At 41.1% G+C, this 22,243-nt stretch overlaps 1 protein-coding gene across 1 annotated transcript in view; it reads right to left on the bottom strand.

The window, feature by feature from the left end:
• Nucleotides 1–22,243, bottom strand: part of LOC124612839 (peptidoglycan recognition protein 4-like) — a 99,072-nt gene that overhangs the window by 49,154 nt on the left and 27,675 nt on the right. Inside the window, exon 2 of the mRNA XM_047141265.1 lies at nt 8,614–9,083. Coding sequence (XP_046997221.1) covers nt 8,614–9,083 — 470 coding nt within the window. The remainder of the gene's footprint in view (nt 1–8,613; nt 9,084–22,243) is intronic.

The following is a 22,243-nucleotide window of genomic DNA, read 5'->3' as shown; positions in this document are numbered from 1 at the left end:
TCATCCACTGGCATCGAGATACAGGCTCTTATGATGATCGTTCTCGCTCAGAAGCATCCATGAAAACGTCAGAGCGTCGGGGAAAGTTTTTGGCAGTGATCACTAAATGTAACAGATTCAAAACTGTGCTTGAACTCACTGCCGAGCTAAACACAACTAGGCATACGCCAGTGAGTGAGTCAACGCAGAGAAGGGGCCTGGCAGAAAACAACCTCCAGAGTTATGTAGCAGCAAGCAAGCCATTGTTGTACACTGTTAAAAAGAAGAATAGGCTTTAATGGGCTACGAGCACCAACAATGGACAGCAGGGGACTGGGGAAGAGTCTAATTCACTGATGAATCCAAGTCCTAAATGTGTGGAAGTAAAAGCCGTCAATTCTACGTCGTTTACCCCATGAAAGTTTGAACCCTCAGTGCGTAATTTCAACTGTGGAGGGAGTTCCATGATGGTATGGGATCTTTTGGAGGGAACAAAGTCGGAGATTTGGTGAAAGTAGATGGAAAAATGGAACAACAGAATTATCATGCCATTCTTCAGCGACAAGCCCAGACACCTGCTTTGCATCTGATTGAGAAAGTATTTGTTTTGCAGCAAGACAACGATCAGAAACACACATCCCACTTGTGTCAGAAAAATATGAAGTGTCTTGATATTCAAGAAATTTTGAAAAACGTGGAATGGTCTCCCCAGTCCCAATCGAACTACTATGGGATGAGATGGACAGCAGGCTCCGAAAACAGGAAATCATGACTTATGAGAGGTCCTGCAGCAAGAGTGGAGACTAAATACAATTGAGACCATGACAAAATTTACCCGTCTCATTCCGAGAGCATGCAAGGCAGTGATTAAAGCAATGGATGGTTATTTTCAAGTTTCTAAAATTTAATAGTTGCATTTACCTTGTATTGTTTGAGCTTAATAAACGTTTAGACGGCATTAAAATGCAATTTTGTAATGTATTTCTTTTCCATTGACCATAATCACTTGGTGTTTCCAAACTTACGGAGGGTAGTGTATATAGCAGGAGATTACAAGTAACGCTTTTTGGTTTTCAACTGCAGTATCGGTCACCAGGCAATCGGCCGCACTCTAAAAAGCGCTCGCCGCCAGTCACGCCGTCATTTTCACTACTACCGCTACTGTGGCATGAGGGCGCTCCCACGTACGCTGAAGCCATTGCCGATGATACGCAAGCATCCACTATCCGGAGCTCTAGCGGTAGTATACTTAAGTTCACACATTGGTACATAGACCCAATTTTGTGTGATTGCCATTTTCATAGGTTTTTACAGGCTTTTGTAGCGGTCACGGCTCGTAATCTACGGAATAGTCACTGTATAGAAGACTGCCTGAGTTTTGTATCTCTATATGTTTCAGTGATCAAATCAACTGGCGCTGCAACTACAGTAAAGAAAGTTATGCATTACTTTTACTATCTGATATTACATGTAGTATAAATTAATACACTATTGGCCATTGAAATTGCTACACCAAGAAGAAATGAAAATGATAAACGGGTATTCATTGGACAAATAGATTATACTAGAACTGACATCTGATTACATTTTTCACGCTGTTTGTGTGCATAGATCCTGAGAAATCAGTACCCAGAACAACCACCTCTGGCCGTGATAACGGACTTGATACTACTGGGCATTGAGTCAAACAGAGCTTGGATGGCGTATACAGGTACAACTGCCCATGCAGCTTCAACATGATACCACAGTTCATCAAGAGTAGTGACTGGCGTATTGTGACGAGCCAGTTGCTCGGCCACCATTGACCAGACGTTTTCAGTTGATGAGAAATCTGGAGAATGCGCTGGCCAGGGCAGCAGTCGACCATTTTCTGTATCCAGAAAGACCCGTACAGGACCTGCAACATGCGATCGTGCATTATCCTGCTGAAATGTAGGGTTCCGCAGGGTTCGAATGAAGGGTAGAGTCACGGGTCGTAACACATCTGAAATGTAACGTCCCCTGTTCAAAGTGCCGTTAATGCGAACAAGAGGTAACCAATGGCACCCCATACCATCATGCCGGGTGATATGCCAGTATGTCGATTACGAATACACGCTTCCAATGTGCGTTCACCGCGATGTTGCCAAACACGAATGCGACCATCATGATGCTGTAAAGACAACCTCGATTCATCCGAAAAAATGACGTTTTTCCATTCGTGCACGAGGCCGTTGGGATCCAGCACGGCGTTTCGTATTACCCTCCTGAACCCACCAATTCTATATTCTGCTAACAGTCATTGGATCTCGACCAACGCGAGCAGCAATGTCGCGATTCGATAAACCGCAATCGCGATAGGCTACAATCCGACCTTTATTAAAGTCGGAAACGTGATGGTACGCATTTCTCCTCCTTACACGAGGCATCACAACAACGTTTCACCAGGCAACGCCGGTCAACTGCTGTTTGTGTATGAGAAATCGGTTGGAAACTTTCCCAATGTCAGCACGTTGTAAGTGTCGCCACCGGCCCCAACCTTGTGTGAATACTCTGAAAAGCTAATCATTTGCATATCACCGCATCTTCTTCCTGTCGATTAAATTTCGCGTCTGTAGCACGTCATCTTCGTGGTGTAGCAATTTTAATCGCCAGTAGTGTATCTGAAATCTGTGTCCACTATCAACATATGTTCCTCGTTCCTAGAGAACCACAAAGCGTGCAAAGGAAGTTATACCACAAGCGAAAGATACATCCCGTACGCCTAGGTCAGAACTAGGTGGATTGGAATTAATATTATACTGCTTTCTTGATAACTGGTATCAGTCAAAAATATAGATAGGTTTGGTGAATGAATGGTATCTGTTATTGTGTCTAACAGAGTGAAATGGGAGCGTAGTGGATCTATGACGCAGCGTACCTAACTGAACTATAAAGTTCGGTACAAAAAAGCAGGTAAGATGCCTAAGCAGCAATCAGCCATTGAAACTGATTTATTTGTAAACATGGCTGTTGATATACTTTCCGGGATGTGAGGTCGTGGTCCAAGAACTTTTCTGCTCCTTACGTTTCGTCCAGGACTGCGCTGGACTTCCTCAGAGGCGCTGCTCCGCTGAGTCTTGCCGACTGACTGGTCGGGTGTCTGAGAGCGACTTATTGAGAAAGGGGGGCGTGGTTCAGATGACACGTGACGAGCAGTGATAATCCATAGCAATGATAAGGTTGACTATCGATTACCACCTTGTCAAAGATAAAAATTGTTAGCAATTTTGTAGAGCCACTGTCCATATATCGCTAAGTTACATAGCCTCCTCTTTCCTATTAAAATTATCGTGATGTTTATAAATTATCTACAACGTTAAATTACTATCCACGGCTATATAGAGAAGCTATCGAAATTTATAAACATCACGGTAATTTTAATAGGAAAGAGGAGGCTATGAAACTTAGCGATATATGGACAGTGGCTCTACAAAATTGCTAACAATTTTTATCTTTGACAAGGTGGTAATCGATAGTCAATCTTATCTTTGCTATGGATTATCACTGCTCATCACGTGTCATCTGAACCACGCCCCCCTTTCTCAATAAGTCGCTCTCAGACACCCGACCAGTCAGTCGGCAAGACTCAGCGGAGCAGCGCCTCTGAGGAAGTCCAGCGCAGTCCTGGACGAAACGTAAGGTGCAGAAAAGTTCTTGGACCACGACCTCACATCCCGGAAAGTATATCAACAGCCATGTCACCCGGTCGTGAAAGCCTTCATTCTATTTGTAAACACCTGACACAAACGAATTTACTCAGATTGTATACTTTGCTATCTGCGGTGAATTTATGTACTATTATTTCTTGCTTGTGTTACCATGCCAGAATGTTTGACATTCAGCGAGAATTAGTATGTGCGCCTCACCTGTGCCTAGTTGCACCCTGGCAATTGTAGAGTGGCTGCACTCAAGGGGATAATTTATTGGCCTTGTAGTAGAAATGTTATTGCAACTGCACATTAGGTACATGCACTTTGCACGGACTACCTGCGGGGAGAAGAACTCGTGCAACGAGACTCATCCTGGGTTTTGCAGACATATAATTTTATGTATGAGAATGGATGGAAGTTAAGGAGGCCCAAATCTCGTGTAAAAGATGGATTTTCCAATAAATCATGCTAACAATCTCTTTTTTTACCACTATGTACTTTTGTACATGAATTGTTCAAGTGAAATGTTATTCTTTATCTTTTCTTCTGAAATCCAAACCTCTTCTTAAGGACATTTCTTCTCCTTATTCGGTACAAACACTTTCACACCGGTCCGAATTATACTTCTACCCCTGCCAAGTGCTCCCAGAAAACACTGGAAGATGAAACAGAATCCGGTTTTTTTTTCCAGGGTTACCTGTCCCCAACGCCTACTCTGATTGCTGTTTAGTTTCTAGCGTGAAGTGATGTGCATACTTCTCTTCCGCAGACTGGCATTCAGTCAGTTGTATTCTTTATATACAAAATACTCTATTGTAAGTTTGAAGCTGTCGGTCCAGTGCTGAATGGTGAATGATTAAGATGTGGTAAAAAATGGTAATAATAACTTACTAAGAATTAACTCGCAGATTTCTTAGGTTATAATTTTCCAGATATATATAACAGCTTCTCTGCTTTGGGTATCTGTGACCACTGCGCACCACCTAGAATTACAACATTAGCACACTCACGAACATTGCAAATAGCGCACCAAGAAGAGAGCATTGGATCGAAATAAAATTTATTAGACATCATGATACAGATGAGAAGTTCCCTTGACCACAAAATCAAGACATGTAAACAAATACAGTGAGTACAAGTAGACAAATACAGTGCAGCATCAATAACGCGTTGGGCCGCTTTTTGCTGAAGTACATGCCGAAATAATGGTCCAGCATCGAGTTCATAAGACGTTTGATGTTGTCCTGAGGCAGACTGGTCCACAGATCCTGAACAGCCACCTCTAAATTATTTACAGAGCTGGTCTCACACATGCTCTATAGAGGACAAGTCTGGGGAGCAGACAAGTCACGGAAAAGTTGGAATATGACATAGAAAGTCTTGAGCAACTCGAGCTGTATATGGACGAGCATTATCTTCCCGGAAAAGTGGCCCTGGCAGACCTTGCGGGGAAGTTCCCACGTAGGACTGAAGAATGCCATCAGTATAATGCTGGCCCATAAAGGTTCCACAAACCGCAATTACAGGGGATCGGCAACATTATCTGTTGTATCTGTATTTTAAGTGTAAGGGTTGTCTTACAAGGTTTACCATCATTTTATTTCACCCATTTGGTGGTCAGTTACTTGTTTTTTAAAATTAGCCTTTGCTATTGTATTTGCTGTTTTACGGCAGCTTTCTAATTTTTTTAATATAATTGCCGTTCCTGGCGTGTAACGCCTTCAGCCATAATTGTGCCTATTTGCCTAAAAATTTTAATTTGGTATCGGTATTTTTAGCAGTAAGCCTTAAAACCTTATTTACTGCCATGTCTGGCGTCTGATGCCTTCTGATGTGTTTCTATTTTAATATTTGTAAGTTGTAAATTGCAGCGAGTTCTTAAACATTCGCAATTTATTGCCATTCTTGGCGTATAAGGCCTTCAGCCGTGATCACAATGGCTTGTTTTTAAAACATTATCTGTTGTATCTGTATTTTATGGTGATTGCTAAATTGTAACGCTCTGAAAACACTATTATTTTACACAGTTGTTTATTCCTTCATTAATAACGTGTGTTTTTTATTTATTATTGAGTCTGGAATTACTGTTTTGAAATAATGTGTATAACAATAGAAGGCAACCTATAGTAACTGACTACGGCCCCGTCCACAATCGTAACCGAATCCTGTCTTCCCCTGACTACCAGGTCTCAATTATGTCGGCTGTGCTGGCGATGTGATACTTGACAGCGTGCATGGAACTGTACCGTTCACCAGGCTGTTTCCACAACCGTATGTGGTTATCATCCGTTCCCAAAAGGAATCGAGATTCACCACTAAACATAACGTTTTGGCAGTCTGCGGCAGTCCAAGTCTTTCTGGTTTGGGACCACTGTAGATAGTGTGGCCAGCGTCTAAGTGTTGACGGCAGTACAGTGCAAGGGTGGCTACACTACAAATTCGCGTCCGCAAGGCGTCTGTAAATGGTTTGTGGAACAACTGGCACGCATACATTTACTTGGTTCGTGGAGTGAGCCATTGTAGGCTCCCTGAACGCTTGTCGCACGATCCTTCGATCCCCTCGCCTCGTTGTGTTCCTGGTAGCACCAGAACCAGAACATCGTTTGTGGGTGCCATCTCCTGTCCATTGCACCCAACATCGTCTGAAGGACCATTTCAAACGGTCGACCTGGCGAGCCACACGGCGTCTCGACCAGCCAGCGGTTTTCAAGCCGATGATTAGGCCCCTCTCAAGCTGGCTTAACTGTGAGCAACGTTCTATGACGTCTATCTGGCATTCTGCGCCTACTAACGTCCTCCTAGAGTCAGGATGTGATCGTCGCGTGTGTGACTGGTCCACTACGCGCCGTTTAAATAGGACCGCCTGCCTGACTGCAGCGCCATTGGAGGTTCTGTGGCCATGCGCACTGGCACCTCACTTGGATCATCTGCATATCAGATCTCGCTGTACTTTACAAAGTACTCGAATAATGGTAACAAAACTAATAGCTGTGTTAGAAACCAACGTCGTTTATTCTTTTTAACAAATGCTGCGAGTTTCGCCACCAAATAGCGTCATCTTCAGACCCCACCTTCGTAGCAAGTACAGAATCCAGTCAATTTTGGCCCCGCTGCATACAATTCTGTTCGTTGCACATGTTGGAGTATACGCTTGATAACTGTTCCCGTTCGAAGACTTCGTAGGTCTTTGTCATTGCGGTTGAGGATGGCAGGTTACGCTTGGGGCCTGAAAATGACACCGTTTGGTGTCATGTTGTAAGACGTGTATATTTCTACTGTTTATTGTCAAACCACAATTTATGAAAGATATTTATATTTTATTAATAGGATTAAGTAGGAATAAATAATATTTGTCATGTTGGAAATAATTGTGGTAGCAGGGAATGTCTGCACCAAAGTATTGTTGGCAGGAGAGACCGCATCTTGATATAATTTTAAAAAGGGCGGGAGAGATCGCGTATGGATACATCTTAAGATAAGAGCGGGAAATACCGCGCATTGATACATTTTGTAATGGTAGCAGGGATTGTCTGAACCAGAAAGCATCGTTGGCGGGAGAGACTGCACTTTAGCGTTCGTAGAAAGTCAGTAGTAAGCGAGATGTGAAGGGAGTCGGTAGCAGGTCTGAAGCGAGAGGTTGAGAGGAGCGGTGTGCCTGCCAGCCACCAGCTATGATTTACAAGAGATTATAAACGGATGTACAGAGACATCAGCTAACTATTATCAGAAGAGGAACTAATATTATTGAATTTTTTTTTTTTTTTTTTTTTTTTTTTTTTTGAGAAACTCAAGACTTCTGAAGGTATGTTTGCGCAATGCTAGTTGTAAGGTTATTGTAAAAAGTAAGTCCCATTTGAACGTTTGTAAAATCATTTCATTCAGAATACAATTAATTTTTGCCAGCAAAATTGCATTATTTATTATAATCCATCCCAAAAACCATTAGCGTAAAACTTTGCAAAATGTTATTGTTGTCAAGAAAAAGTTTAACTATGAATTACGTAACTTCAGTCAAATCAATTAAAGAATAACGTCAGCTTTGCTATTAAAGAATAACGTCAGCTTTGGTAATAAATACAGCCACTTATTATGACAACCCACCAGCAGCTAATAGAGTACAGTAAAACAGAGCAAGTAAACTTATGTCGCAGTTCGAAGTAGCAGTCAGATGGCGATCTAGTAACAGTAAAAAGGTAAGGAACAGTTTTGGCTTATTGCAGGTAACGACTGAGGGCCACGACGACGACACATTCTATGTTTCGTCGAAATAATCAGAAAATCACTTTCAATAAGCAGCATTTAAATTTGTATGCGAAGATTGAGAAAGAGAATTAATTTCAAACGGAAGATTTCATTTGTTATTATTAAGCAAGAGATAGAAATCCTAAGGGAAGGTTTCATAGGTTACTGTAGAAGGGAAGGTTGCGTAGCAAAAGAGATATAGAGGAGACGGGAAGGTTTCAATGTATCATGTGTTAAAAAAAATAACGACGTTGGAATCCAGCACAGCTGTTGGTTTTGTTATCATCATTCAAGTACTTCATGTCCGACTGCTGTCCCACTGTCCGTGATGTATTGCCAGAGACCTATTTGCGAAGATTCACGTTTGTACCTTTCACCCCTCTGGGTGCACTATTTTCAAGGTTCCTGTTTGTATTTTAGGAACGACAACTTTATTATGATGGCGTTTTCGTATGTTGTGATGTTCTCAGCTGATACCTACACTTCCTAAAAAATAAAAATAAAAGCAATTGAATTGAAGTTTTCTTATACTTATAACTAGACAATGATGCAGCGGCCGAAATCGTGATTGTTAAAAAAATAAATAAAAGGTAAGGCGTAGCACGCCATTTCTAAAATATTCCAGGACTGTGGAAGCACGCAAACAGAAAAGTAATGGAACAAGTTTACTAAACTGACATTGCGGCAGAGCAGCAGGAATATTTCAGGGTGCTGTTCTTACCTTGGCAGCCATTGCTCACGAACAGCCTCTTCTCAACACTGTGTGTCTGCAAAACTTGGCTGATGTTAAGTGACCCCAACACGTAGGCGACTTCGCCCACTCGAACATTTCGTGAGTTTGACACATGTACTGCCTTCCGCTCTTGATACCAATCCCCAGTGAACGCCTGGTCGTTGCTAGTCTCGTCTTGCTCATCTGTGTCCGCGGAATCCTCTTCGCTGACGTCCTCGTCATGGTCCACAGTATCTTGCACCTGAGGTTCTTCTGCAAGAGAAGACGTGACGCTATGGGCCTCGCTGGCTGTCTCTGATAGCTGGCGATTGAGGGTGCTGTCCAATTGCGATGAATCATCTACTGCTGCCGTTTCTAATGTGCCAGATATTACACTTCCATTATCGACATCATCTCGTACAGGTATCGTGGTCGCCACTGTCTGTACAGAGAGCGTCCCACTTTGCTGAGAACCGTACCTGCAACGAAAATAATCTACATCAGAAGACCATAGGATGTTTCTGAACACTTCTCTTATTAAAAACTAGCCTTAGTAACAAGCATATAGTTCGACACATGCAATGAACACACCTTATCCTCCCTCTCTTTGTGCCCACTTCTTCTTCCTCCTGTCTATTCACTTCATCGACCCATCTCCTCCTCCTACTCCTCATTGTCTCTGTCTTTTCATCTGCCCTGCCCCTCTCTTTTCTCATTTCCTCCATCCCCTCTCTCTGACCTTACCTTCTGCTCCCTTCCCTCTGACAGTATCCTTCTCTCCTATCCTCTTTCCATCTCCATTTCCCCATCTTCCTCTTCCACCGGTCCTCCCCTCTCTCTGAGCCATGCTCATCGGCATATGTAGTCCCTGCAATACAATTCATTAAAGCAGGCCGATACTGCTCCAACAACATGCCTGTTATACAGGAAAGGCTACATATCAGGGGCTCGAAAATCATTTATTTGCTGTTGACATACAGGCCACCATGCAAAACAGGTTGATAAAGCAGGCCAACACTACTTCAGCATAACATATATGCAGTGCAACCTACATGCCAGGTCCCAGAAAACCAATTCTTTCCCCTGACATTTAGGCTGCCTGCAAAGCAGGTTGATTTGACATGCCAGTACTGTTCACACACAAGAGTCCTGTCGTTTTCTCTCCCCATATCTCTGCTTGTATTGGAGCTATTTGGTTATAACTCCACAGTGGTGATAATCATGAAGTCTGCTGTTTTTGTGCCAAATTTGGTTGAAATTAATAAAGGTGTTTGGAAGCAGATCCCAGACATACACACATACATACACTCTGCTTTATATATATATATAAAACAGATACCAGATTAACAAAAGTCATTCCAGTTTATTCCCAAATTCTGTGGCACTGGTACAGCAACAGTGGTAATTATACAGAGAGAAATCAGTCATGGTTGCAATAAAGACAGATTTATTAGTTCTTCATTTGCAATAAGCTTCCCCTGCATTGAGTGACATCTTCAGACAATATAATCTGTAAATAATCACCTCATGAAATAAGGAGTCAATTTCATGCGTCTGACTTCTCGTTTCATTTGGAAATTTGTGGTAAGTTCCTATGGGACCAAACTGCTGAGTCTATCGGTCTCTAGGCTAACACAGTACTTCATCTAACTTAAAGTTACACTAAGGACAACACACACACACCCATGCCCGAGCGAAGACTACTCAAACCCTCGATGAGGGGGGGGGGGGGGGGGGGGGGGAGCTGTGCTGTGCAAAACATGGCCAAAGAGCCTCAGACAGCGTGGCTACCCTGTGTGACCCTCATTTCAAGAGATGATTATTTATCTATAGTTCGATTTTCTGAGGATGCCTCACAACACAGACAAAACGTGTCGCAAACGCAGAACTAATAAACCCATCTTTATTGCAACCATGACTCAATTATCTCTATAATGATAGCAGATCAGTAAAGATGAACATTCAGTTCGTTTTTTAATTGGGTATTTCTGTATTTCTCTTCTTTTTCTACTGGCTTCAGTATACGTTTGCCCCCTTTTTCCCTTATTTTGCTTTTACAGTGTTGGATCTTAACTTTTCCGCTATATATGCGTTGCATTACATTCTCCTTAGATGTAGTGAGTACATCCCGTGAAGTTTTATGCAGACGTTGTCTCGACTGTAAACTGCTAGGCTCATTTCCTTTACTCGTACATCACTACATAATTAAACAGAGATTCTGTAAAGTAACAGAAACGACCAATATGATGCACGCTGTAAAGAAATGAAAGAAGATTAATTCAACGTCGATAATGAAGTCGTAAGTAGTGATGTACTTCTCGTAGCTCCGATAGGGAAGGAGGGGGGAGGAACTCTGTTCCCATATTTTCAATGGAACGATCATCACAGCATTTGGCTTAAATTATGTATGAGAACCACGAGAAACCTACATCTTGATTATGGCTGGATGGAGATTCGAAGCACAACCTTCCTGAAGGATGTTCAGTGTGCCAGCCATTCTGCCAGTCTTCTCGGAAGGCAGTAATTAAATTTACCTTTATCTACATCTACATCTATGTGATTACTCTGCTATTCACAACAAAGTGCGTGGCAGAGGGTTCAATGAACCACCAGACCTTTATGGTCCTGCACTGTATACTTTCCCATAAAATCATAGTAATTTAAAACCTGCAATTTTATTGTATTATTTATTTCATGAGCAGAAAGATCTTTGTTTAAGACAGCGCGAATGCTAACGGACGTGAGCTTGCACGGCTGTATGAAAGAGAAGACGATGTTTGATGATCCAGTCAGTGCATGCATGTGTATAATCAAACGAATGGCGTTTTCAATCTTTGTTAGCGCTTATTTCTGAAAAAAACGTTTAATTTTTTCATTAGCAGCTCAAAACAAAGGAATTTTCGACATACGTTTGTATGGCCTTTTTTCCTTGGTGTGATGTTTCTTATCTGCCACCGAAATTTGTAACACTTTTATATGGTGATGGAGACAACAGTTTTTGTTCGGTATCTGTATTGTTGTTGTTGCAGTCTTCAGGCTGAAAATGGGTTCGATGCAGCTCTCCAATGTAACCTATCCTATACGTCTCTCTTCATCTCTGCATAACCACTAAAACCTTCATTCACTTGATCTTGCTTAATGTAGTCAAACATCGGTCTCCCTACGTTATTTTACCCTCATATTTCACCCCACTACGGAATTGACGGTTCTTTAATGTCTTAGGTCGTGACCTATCAATCAAACTCTTCTTTCACTCAAGTTGTCCCTTAAAATTATTTTTTCCCTTCTTCGATTCAGAGTCTCCTGATCGGTTTTACCCACCCGTATAGTTATTCTTGTTAAAGCGGCGCTTTTTGGATGGGGAGGTGCCCTATATCGAATCTGCCCGGCACATTAACGATGTGTGGGAGCTGACTTGGATGTGATTTTCAGGCAGTTTCCAGGCATCATTTACACGATTCGCAACCTTTTATAAAACTTTCATACAATCTCATATGAATCACACCACACGCAGATAAGTGGGCTACACACGCTGCATCCCAAGGGGTAATGGGGTGGCGACAGAAAAAGTGTTGAGCCACTCTTGAAATTAACCATGCCAACTTAGTTAATAACCACGCCAAGCCTTCGCAGATGCGGGAAAAGGCACAATAAAAAGAGGACCAAGATTTCATTAGTTAGAACATCTACCCATTACTCTTCAGCACCCTTCTGTAACACCACATTTGAAATTTTCCACTCTCTTCTCTTCTGAAATCTTTATTGTCCACGTTTAACTTCCTCACAAGGCAACACCTCAGAAAAGAGATTAATAACACTTTTACTGTTCCTGGAAAACGCTTATCTGGCTATTTATACATCGTGTATCATCTGTACTTCTACCATCGTAACTTATTTTGATACCCCAATAGCAAAACTCATCTGGTGTTTGTAGGGTCATATCTCCTAATCTAATTTCCTCAGCATCCCATCATTTCACTTGACTAAATTCCATTACCCTTATTTTGCTTTAGTTGACAATAGTCTTACAACCACTTATCAGAACACTATCAATTCCACTGAACTGATCTTCCAAGACCTTTACCATCTCTGATAGGAAATCAGTTTCGTTGGTAATCACTAAAGGTTTTATTTCTTAACCCCTAATATTCAATTACATTTTCAAATATCTCTTTGTTTTTTATTGTTTGATAAATGTAGAGATTAAATACCACTGGGGATAGGCTACAACTCTCTCTCACCCCCTTTTTAACTACAACTTCCCGTTTATGCCTTTCAGTAGTAGGGCTCTGGGCTACCTGGCCATCTTCGCACTTAAACACAGTAGTAGACTGTGCGATAGCATTGACGCCACACCTCAAGTTGATGGCCACTTTGAACATGATAATCATGATGTCACAAGCCATGCCCCTTTTTTCATGATGTCACATTTGCAGCAAATTAAAAAACACACCAACAGATCAGGCAATCAGTATTTTTAAGAAAAATGTGTAACTTTTATCTACATTACGTAAAATGTCGTCATATTATACGAAAAGACGTTGCCAATACTACGGTAGTTCCAAAAAATTTGTAAGCTTTGCTTCAACTGCATAAATTTGCACCATTCAGCAGGCGTGCGCACACACACACACACACACACACACACACACACACACTATATTTCCAAACTCAAAAATACGTAAGTGGCTAAAATTCTGTTCCTCAGCAAATTTCATCTCTCTCTCTCTCTCTCTCTCTCTCTCTCTCTCTCTCTCTCTGGTTCTCTCTCTCTCTCTCTCTCTCTCTGTGTGTGTGTGTGTGTGTGTGTGTGTGTGTGTGTGTGTGTGTGTGTGTGTGTGTGTGTGGTCGCATTTAATGGTTACTTAAATGAAATAGTAATAGTAACAATATAATATATCACAGAGGGAATGGGAGGGGAAAGGTAATCAAAAATACTCTAGACATAAATTGCTTTCGTTTTTTACATTTTCACACAATGAATCAGCTATAAATCACATTTAACGGTCTTTATATTTTTCACAACCGTGAATATAACAGTTAGTTCTGTCTTGCAGCACAAATCGTTTCTCATCTTATACTGTCACACAGTGCAAACATATAAATGTAATACACTTCTTATTCATCTTCTTACAGTATCACCCACTACAAATAGTAGATTGTTACAATTTTTAGTAAATATGTGAAACATTTCCATCGGCTAACCAAGTTTAGGCAGCTGTCTCTGCCATTATAATATCGAAATAATATTGAATTGCCGGCCGCGGTGGTCTAGCGGTTCTAGACGCTCAGTCCGGAACCGCGCGACTGCTGCGGTCGCAGGTTCGAATCCTGCCTCGGGCATGGGTGTGTGTGATGTCCTTAGGTTGGTTAGGTTTAAGTAGTTCTAAGTTCTAGGGGACTGATGACCACAGATGTTAAGTCCCATAGTGCTCAGAGCCATTTGAACCATTTTTAATACTGAATTGCATTTTGTGAGATAAATGTATACAGTAAGAATAATACATCCTCAGTATAATAATCTACCAGATTATTATCCTGGATCAGGACCAGTTCAGTATAATAAATACGTTCGTATTTATCTTACACTTTTAAATTAACAAACTATTCAGAAACTGCATAGCAGTTCTTCTAGGGTGATTGTATTATTTTCCTTTTCATTTCCTAAAAAGCATTTGGATCATGTTGCATACCTGCTCAGAAAGAAAAAGGTATGGAATGAGGATGATTATTGCCATGCAGTCTATGATGATCCAGCATCAGTAACATGCTACCTATGTTGTTGTTCTTGTTGTTTCTGTAGTCTTCATTGGAAAGACTGGTCTGATGCAGCTCTCCAATCTACTCTATTCTGTGCGAGACATTCATCTCCGAATAGCTACTGCAACCTACATCCTCCAAAATCTGCTTATTTACTCCAAACTCCCCAATTTACATCCAATACTAAAATGGTGTACTGAATCTCCTGGGGTGGTCATGAATTTGAAGTTTGTAAATACCATGTAGTGATAATTACTGTATGAATAGCTGGTGATGTATGACAAAGAATTAACAAATGCATTGTGTTACAATATATTCCATGGACATTCGAGATTCTGTGTCTGAACTTTCTATTCTTTTGTCTTCTTCTGTTCTTGGACTCGAAAAGGAAAGAACGATTGTCTGAGGTTCATCTTGATGTAACTGTCTATGTAAGTTGTAAACGAAATTAGAATACAGTTGTTCATGACTTCAAACTTGTGTACGGTACATAATTATTTGTAAACGTAAGCCTTGCTTGTCCTGAGTAGACGTGACCTTAACGGAACACTGGCCATTGTTAGGTGCCATACTACAAAAAATTAGTAATTTTCTTTCAGCTCATCTTCGAGACGAGACGCCGATTAGGACACTAAACTTTCTTTCGGATTCCACGAGCTATGCGGCCGCTACGAATAATTTAATATATTTCACTTTCAGATTTTCTCAAGGTTGCGAGATAACATCCCGGGCAGAAAGGCCTGGTTACGGGATTCTAGTTCTAGTGTAAAGTTTCATCTGCAAAAGATCATGCTTGTTATCTTATATTGGTATTCGAGACGAAACCACGACCTGGAGTTACGGCTTTTATTACTTAACATTGAACTGACCTACGAAATACTATCTGGTGCTAAGCACATGAGTTTTAACTACGCTTTTGATATAATTATGTATCGATGATTTTATATATATATATATATATATATATATATATAGGGCCGTTAGTAGACCCGCAACCGAGCGCCTCCCCAGGTGGCGGATAGGGGAATGCCTCCTAGATATAGGTGGTACCGAGGAAATGAAATACTCGGGGCGGACCAAAACTACTAGTAGCGTCTGTTCCCACAGTTGGCGGCTACAAAAGGCGTCTGCTCCACATGTCAGTGGCGGCCTCAACCAACCTCCTGATCTGGAAAGTCAGGTTGTACTCGGCAGCATGCCATACATCCAACTACTAAACATCATGATGGTACAACGAGAAAAATCTCATCACCCCGGGCCCCAGTCAATAGACTGGGATTGTCGTGAGCATCGGATTCCGGGGGCTCACGGACATCATGAGAAGAATCGGAGCTTCTCAAACTCCCTCAAGACCAAACGCAAACACTACATCGGCACACTCAACGTGAACACACTGATGAAGACAGGAAAGATGAAACAACTGACAGACACTCTCGAAAAATTTCAAATCAAAATATGTGCACTGCAAGAAACACGATTCACAGACGAAGACCATTTCAACACGGAGAATTTCAGAATATACAAAGGAAAACCATCGAGACAACTGAAAAACCTAAGGCTTTTTGGCACAGGTTTTGCAGTACACAGGTCCATCACGGACAGAATAATCGACTTTTCGTCACCAAACGAAAGAATCAGCACCATCACAGTGAAATCAGCCAATAAATCCTACACAATAATCAACGCACATGCACCGACTAATGACTTCAACAGGAAAAACCCGGACGAAATTAATGACTTCTGGACGACAATGGAAGAAACTATCAGAAAAATTCCTGCACATAGAGTCAAAATAATACTGGGAGACTTCAACGCCAAACTCGGAAAAGAAAAGATATACATACATATCACAGGAAAACATACTCCACACAAGGACACCAACAAAAACGGAAAACATCTGATAGACTTTTGCAAAAGCCACGACCTCGCCATTGTGTCAACAAAATTCAAGAAACCAACACGAAAACTTACCACATGGAAATTCCCCAGCGGAAAGCAAGAACTACAAATCGACCACGTAATAGTGCAGAAAGACTCACAAAAAGAAATTTTGAACATAGACACCCGTAAAGGCTACTTCGACTCAGACCACCACCTACTACAGATCAGGATTCGTCTTTTGCCCAAGAAAAAGCTCCAGAAGAACAAAATTGTTAGACCAGATCCAGAATACGTTACTTTAAACCAGACACAAATATTACACAAAATTAAAATGGAGAAAACGACAGACTGGACACAACTTTCACGAAGAATCCGAGAGGCCATGAAACTAGCACAAGCACCACGAACACGGAAACACCGTTGGTGGAACCACACATGTGACCAAGCTATTGACCAACGAATCAGTGCATGGAAAAAATTTAGTTGCCATAAATCCCAAGAGAATTGGGTGAACTTCTTGAAAACACAGAAGCAATCAAGCAAAATCATTCGCAGTGAAAAACGACAGTATGACAAACGGCGACTGACAGAGATCAAATCGGACTTCATGAAGAACAATACAAGAAACTTCTACAGAACGTTCAGAGAAAATATGACTGGATATCAACCACCCAACTTGTGCTTCAGAAGACCGGATGGAACACTAGAAACCAATACCAAAAACAATTGTGACATTCTGGCAAAGTACTTTGAAAAACTGCTCAACACGGAACCCCCCCCCCCCCCCCCCCATGAAAGAAATGTTGACAGAAACGAGCACATACAGTCCAGATAGTGAACCTCCAACTCTAGAAGAAGTTAAAGAAATAATAAAGTCACTCAAGAATCGTAGAGCACCAGGAGAAGATGGCATCATCGCGGAAATCTGGAAGTTACAAGACCCAGAACTCACCAAAGACATCCACAGGATCTTGGAAGACATCTGGAAGACCATGAAAATTCCTGGCGACTGGAGAACTACCCTGATACACCCACTACACAAAAAAGGTGACAAGACTAACCCGAACAACTACAGAGGAATATCCCTACTACCGGTCACATACAAGATCCTCTCTAAAGCTTTGCTGAACAGACTAGAATGCCAAACCGACCACTTGATTGGGGAATACCAAGCAGGCTTCCGTAAAGGGCGGTCTTGTGCGGAACAAATTTGGAACCTGAAAATGATTTTACAACACAAACAGAACCTGATCATTACCCTTGTTAACTTCAAAAAGGCGTACGACTCTATCGACCGGAAAACTCTCTTCAAAATTCTAGCAGAATACAAAGTAGACAACAAAACACGGGCTATCATAGAGCAAACTTTAACCAACACGACCTCCAAAGTAAAGTTCTGTGGGGAACTATCAGAGCCCTTTGAAATTCGCACAGGTGTCCGACAAGGCGATGGCCTCTCACCTCTCCTTTTCAATCTGGTGTTAGATAAGGTCATAAAAGAATGGGAAACATCACAATAGGGGATAACCTTAGGAAACCTACAGATTAAATGCCTGGCTTTTGCAGACGATTTGGTGATTGCCACGAAAGGTATAAAGGAAACAAAAGACGCTATTGAAAAACTGCACGAAATCGCTTCCAAAACTGGACTACAGATCTCTTACGAAAAGACACAGTTTATGAGCACAAAGAAACTCTCATCTCTGAACACAAAGTATGGCACGATTTACAAAACAGCAAACTTCAAATACCTCGGTGAAACACTACAAATGAGTGGACATAACAGAGACTCAAACGAAGAAAGAAAGACTAAACTGGACAAGGCATACAAAGTAGTGTGGAATCATTACAACAAGAAGTCTATCTCACAAAAAGAAAATTACGCCATTACGACACGGTGGTGCTCCCCGAGGCACTATATGCAGCAGAGACCACACTAATCCTAGGGCACACACGTATCAGACAATTAGAAAAAGTAGAACGGAAAATACTTAGGAAAATATTTGGCGCAACTAACAACAATGGAATATGGATAAAGAAACCTACAGAGGAACTGTACAAACATATGGAGACAATCACAGAAAAGATTAGAAAACGCAGACTACAATTCTATGGACACCTATACAGAATGCCATCACACAGGCTGACCAAACAGATCTTTGACTGGGTAACCACTAGAAACAACAAATGGGTGGCAGAGGTAGAAAACGACCTGAACCAGCTCAACATAACAGCAGACACAATAAACGACAGAATAAAGTTCAGAAACATCATTAAGAAAAGTAAACTACATGAGATACAATGCGACAAACGAACAGGCATAAAATGGACCGAAGAACGCAAGCAAGATCACAGCCAGAAGATGAAAGAAATATGGGCAACCAAAAAGGCAATCAAGATGAAGCCGAAGACACAAAGCCGACAAGAAGCATGGACAGAGGACCGGAAACAGAAACACAGCGAGCGAATGAGGGAAGTTATGCAGCAAGGAAGGCAGCAAAAGGAACTGGCCATGTAGTTTAGTCCAAATGCGCTCTTTAAGGGCAAAACACCAATAATAATAATATATATATATATATATATATATATATATATATATATATATGTATATATAGTAATATCTGTGATAATTGAAGAGAGAGGAGACAATTAATTATTTATAATCCCGTAACCACACTGAGTACCAAGCTAGTTTGCTGATTGCTGATCTGCGTCGGGCTAAATTAAATTAAAAAACATTACACTGTTCATAGTATTATTAAAGTAATTCTCTTTTGGCGTCACTTTATTAAAAGCTATCAAAGCATATATAAATTGAATTGAATTACATTACACTGGTGATTCCTTGATGTCGTAGAATGTGTCCTATCAACTGATCCCTTATTGTGATCAAACTATTCCACAAATTTCTTGTCTCCCCTGTTCTGTTCAGTATTTCCTCACTGGTTACATGATCGACTCAGCTTCTCTTCAACGTTCTTCTGTAGCACCACATTCCCTTTTTGTTTAAACTGTGTATCGTCCGCGTTCCAGTTCCATACATGGCTACACTCCAGCCAAATACCTTCAGAAAAGTCTTCCTTACACTTAAATCTATATTCGATGATAATAAATTCCTCTTCTTCAGAATTGTTTTCTTGCCATTGCCAGCCTACATTTTATGTCCGCTATACTTCGACTACTATCAGTTATTTTGCTGCCAGAATAGCAAAACTGATCTACTACTTTAGGTGTCTTGTTTCCTAGTCTGAATCCCTTAATATCACCTATCTTAATTCGACTACATTTCATCATCATTGTTTGCCTTTGTTGTGTTCAACTTATATCCATGTCTGAAGACATTGCCCACTCCGTTCAACTGCTCTTCCAGGTCCTTTGCTGTCTCCGATAGAATTACACCGTCACTGGCAAACCACAAAGTTTTTTATTTCTTCTCCCTACACTTTAATTCCTAACCCAAATTTTTCTTTGGTTTCCTTTACTGTTTATTCAGTATACAAATTGAATAACGTCGGGGATAGCTTACAATCCTGTCTTACACCCTTCTCAACCTCTGCTTCTCTTACATGCCCCTCGACTCTTGTAACTTCCATTTGGTTTCTATACAAGTTGTAAATAGCCTTTCCCTCTCTGTATTTTACCCCTGCTACCTTCATAATTCAAAAAGAATATTCCATTTAACATTATCAAAAGCTTTCTCCAAGTCTACAAAACTGTAAATGTAGGGGTGCCTTTCCTTAACCTATCTTCTAAAATAAGTCGTAGGGTCAGTATTGCCTCGCGTGTTCCTATACTTCTGTGGAATCCAAACTAATCTTTCCTCAAGTCAGCTTCTACCAGATTCTTCATTCTTCTGTAAAGAAATCTTGTTAATATTTTGCAACCATGACTTACTAAACTAATAGTTCGGTAATGTTCACACCTGTCAACAACAACAAAAAAATGGTTCAAATGGCTCTGAGCACTATGGGACTCAACTGCTGAGGTCATTAGTCCCCCAGAACTTAGAACTAGTTAAACCTAACTAACCTAAGGACATCACAAACATCCATGCCCGAGGCAGGATTCGAACCTCCGACCGTAGCGGTCTTGCGGTTCCAGACTGCAGCGCGTTTAACCGCACGGCCACTTCGGCCGGCACCTGTCAACAACTGCTTTCTTTGGAATACGAATTATTACGGTCTCCTTGATGTCTGAGAGTATTTCACCTGTCTCATACATCTCACACATCAGGTAGAAGAGTTTTTTCATGATTGGCTCTTCCACGGCTATCAGTAGTTCTGATGGAATACCGTCTACTCCCAGGACCTTGTTACGACTTAGATCTTGCAGAGCTCTGTCAAATCCTTCTCGCATTATCATATCTCGCATCTCATCTTCATCTCTGTCCACTTCCGTTTTTATAAAATTGCTTTCAAGTTCATGTCCCTTGTATAGACTCCTTCCACCTTTCAGGTTCTCCTTCTTTGGTTAGGACTGTTTCTCCATCTGAGCTCTTGATATTTACACAGCTGTTCCTCTTTTCCCCCATTGACCTCTTCAATTTTCCTGTAAACGGTATCTATCATTCCCCTAGTGAAATAGGCTTCAGTAACCTTACAATCTCATTTTTTAAACGTTGGTATTCCCTTTCGCCTGCTTGATCTTCCGCATTTTTAAATTTTCTCCTCTCATCAATTAAATTCAATATTTCTTGTGTTATTCAAGGATTTCTACTAGGCCTTGTTTTCATTTATTTGATCCTCTACTGTCTTCACTATTTCATTTCTTAAAGCTACCTATTCGTCTTATACGGTATTCCTTCCCCGTTTTCTAGTCAACTGCTGCCTAATGCACCCTCTGAAACGCTCAACAACCGCTGGTTCTTTCAACTTATTCAGGTCCCATCCTTTGATTTTCTACCTTTTTCAGTTTCTTCTGTATTAATCTATAGTTCATAACCAATAAACTGTGGTCAGAGCCCACATCCGCTTCTGGAAATATTTTACAGTTTAAAATCTGGTTCTTAAATCTCTATCTAACCATTATATTGAAACGGAACTTGTTGTACCGTTCCAAAGTTTTATTAAATTTCTAGCACGCAGAAATTATTAGCAAGAGTTTCTTCTCTTGCAGGTAATACCTCAGCTGGTGTGCAAAAGAAGAGAATGGACTAAACAGTGTTATTTATTGAATTTTTTTTCTGTTGTGTACCACGTTTCCCATTTTCCTTTCCTTTGTGCGGCCTGGACAGCATAAATGAGGGAGTGTGTGAACTGGCAGAAAGCTTTAGGCAGAGATTGTAACACTGCATGAATGGTCGTTCTGTGGTAGGGTAGTAATAACCCCCAAGCGTGAACAAGTTTAGCAGAGACCAAGTTTGCAGGTCGGGGAAAAGATGACACGTCGGCTCGCAAATTGGCTCTGTCAGATTGGCGCGCCACCCCCACCACGTTTGTAAGCGGAACGGTTAGGCGAATTCGGTTGGAAGAGCACTTGTTCCTGGGCAGCGGCGCGGTACAGACGCAGAAGTTGGGAGTTCTGCACTTTACGGTAGTATGATGTAAGGTATTGGAATGTTTCAAAACTGCTGCTGATTAAGGTCAGGATGGTGGAAGCAGGTGTAACATTACCGGCAAACCCCCATAAGTGAATTTATTTTCGCTATTTGCTTTAAATTTCCCTAAGAACTTTGGGTTTGTGCCTTGCACAAGCATGGACCATGGGCCCTAAGCTCACCGTCGTATTTTAGGTCTAAGTGTGAAGATAGTTATTTCATTTCATGCCTTTTTGTGTGCTCTCTTCTGTATAGTAAAGTTTTGGGGGATTTTTATGATTTTTTCGATGTTTTCTTTGTGTACACAGTTTCTCGCCATGTAGCCAGTTGGAGTAACGGTCATGGCATTAAAGTATAGATCGGTTATCGCTTAGATGTTCAATTAGCTTCAGTACAGTTTCGCTAGTAAATTAGCTCCGTGATTATAAATACGTGCCTAAAATTAAATTTGATGTTAGGAAA

This window comes from Schistocerca americana, chromosome 4 (genome assembly GCF_021461395.2).
Source record: "Schistocerca americana isolate TAMUIC-IGC-003095 chromosome 4, iqSchAmer2.1, whole genome shotgun sequence".
In the NCBI taxonomy this organism is placed as follows: domain Eukaryota; kingdom Metazoa; phylum Arthropoda; class Insecta; order Orthoptera; family Acrididae; genus Schistocerca; species Schistocerca americana.
Note: the sequence above shows the minus strand (reverse complement) of the source record. Positions and strands in the feature narration are given on the sequence as shown.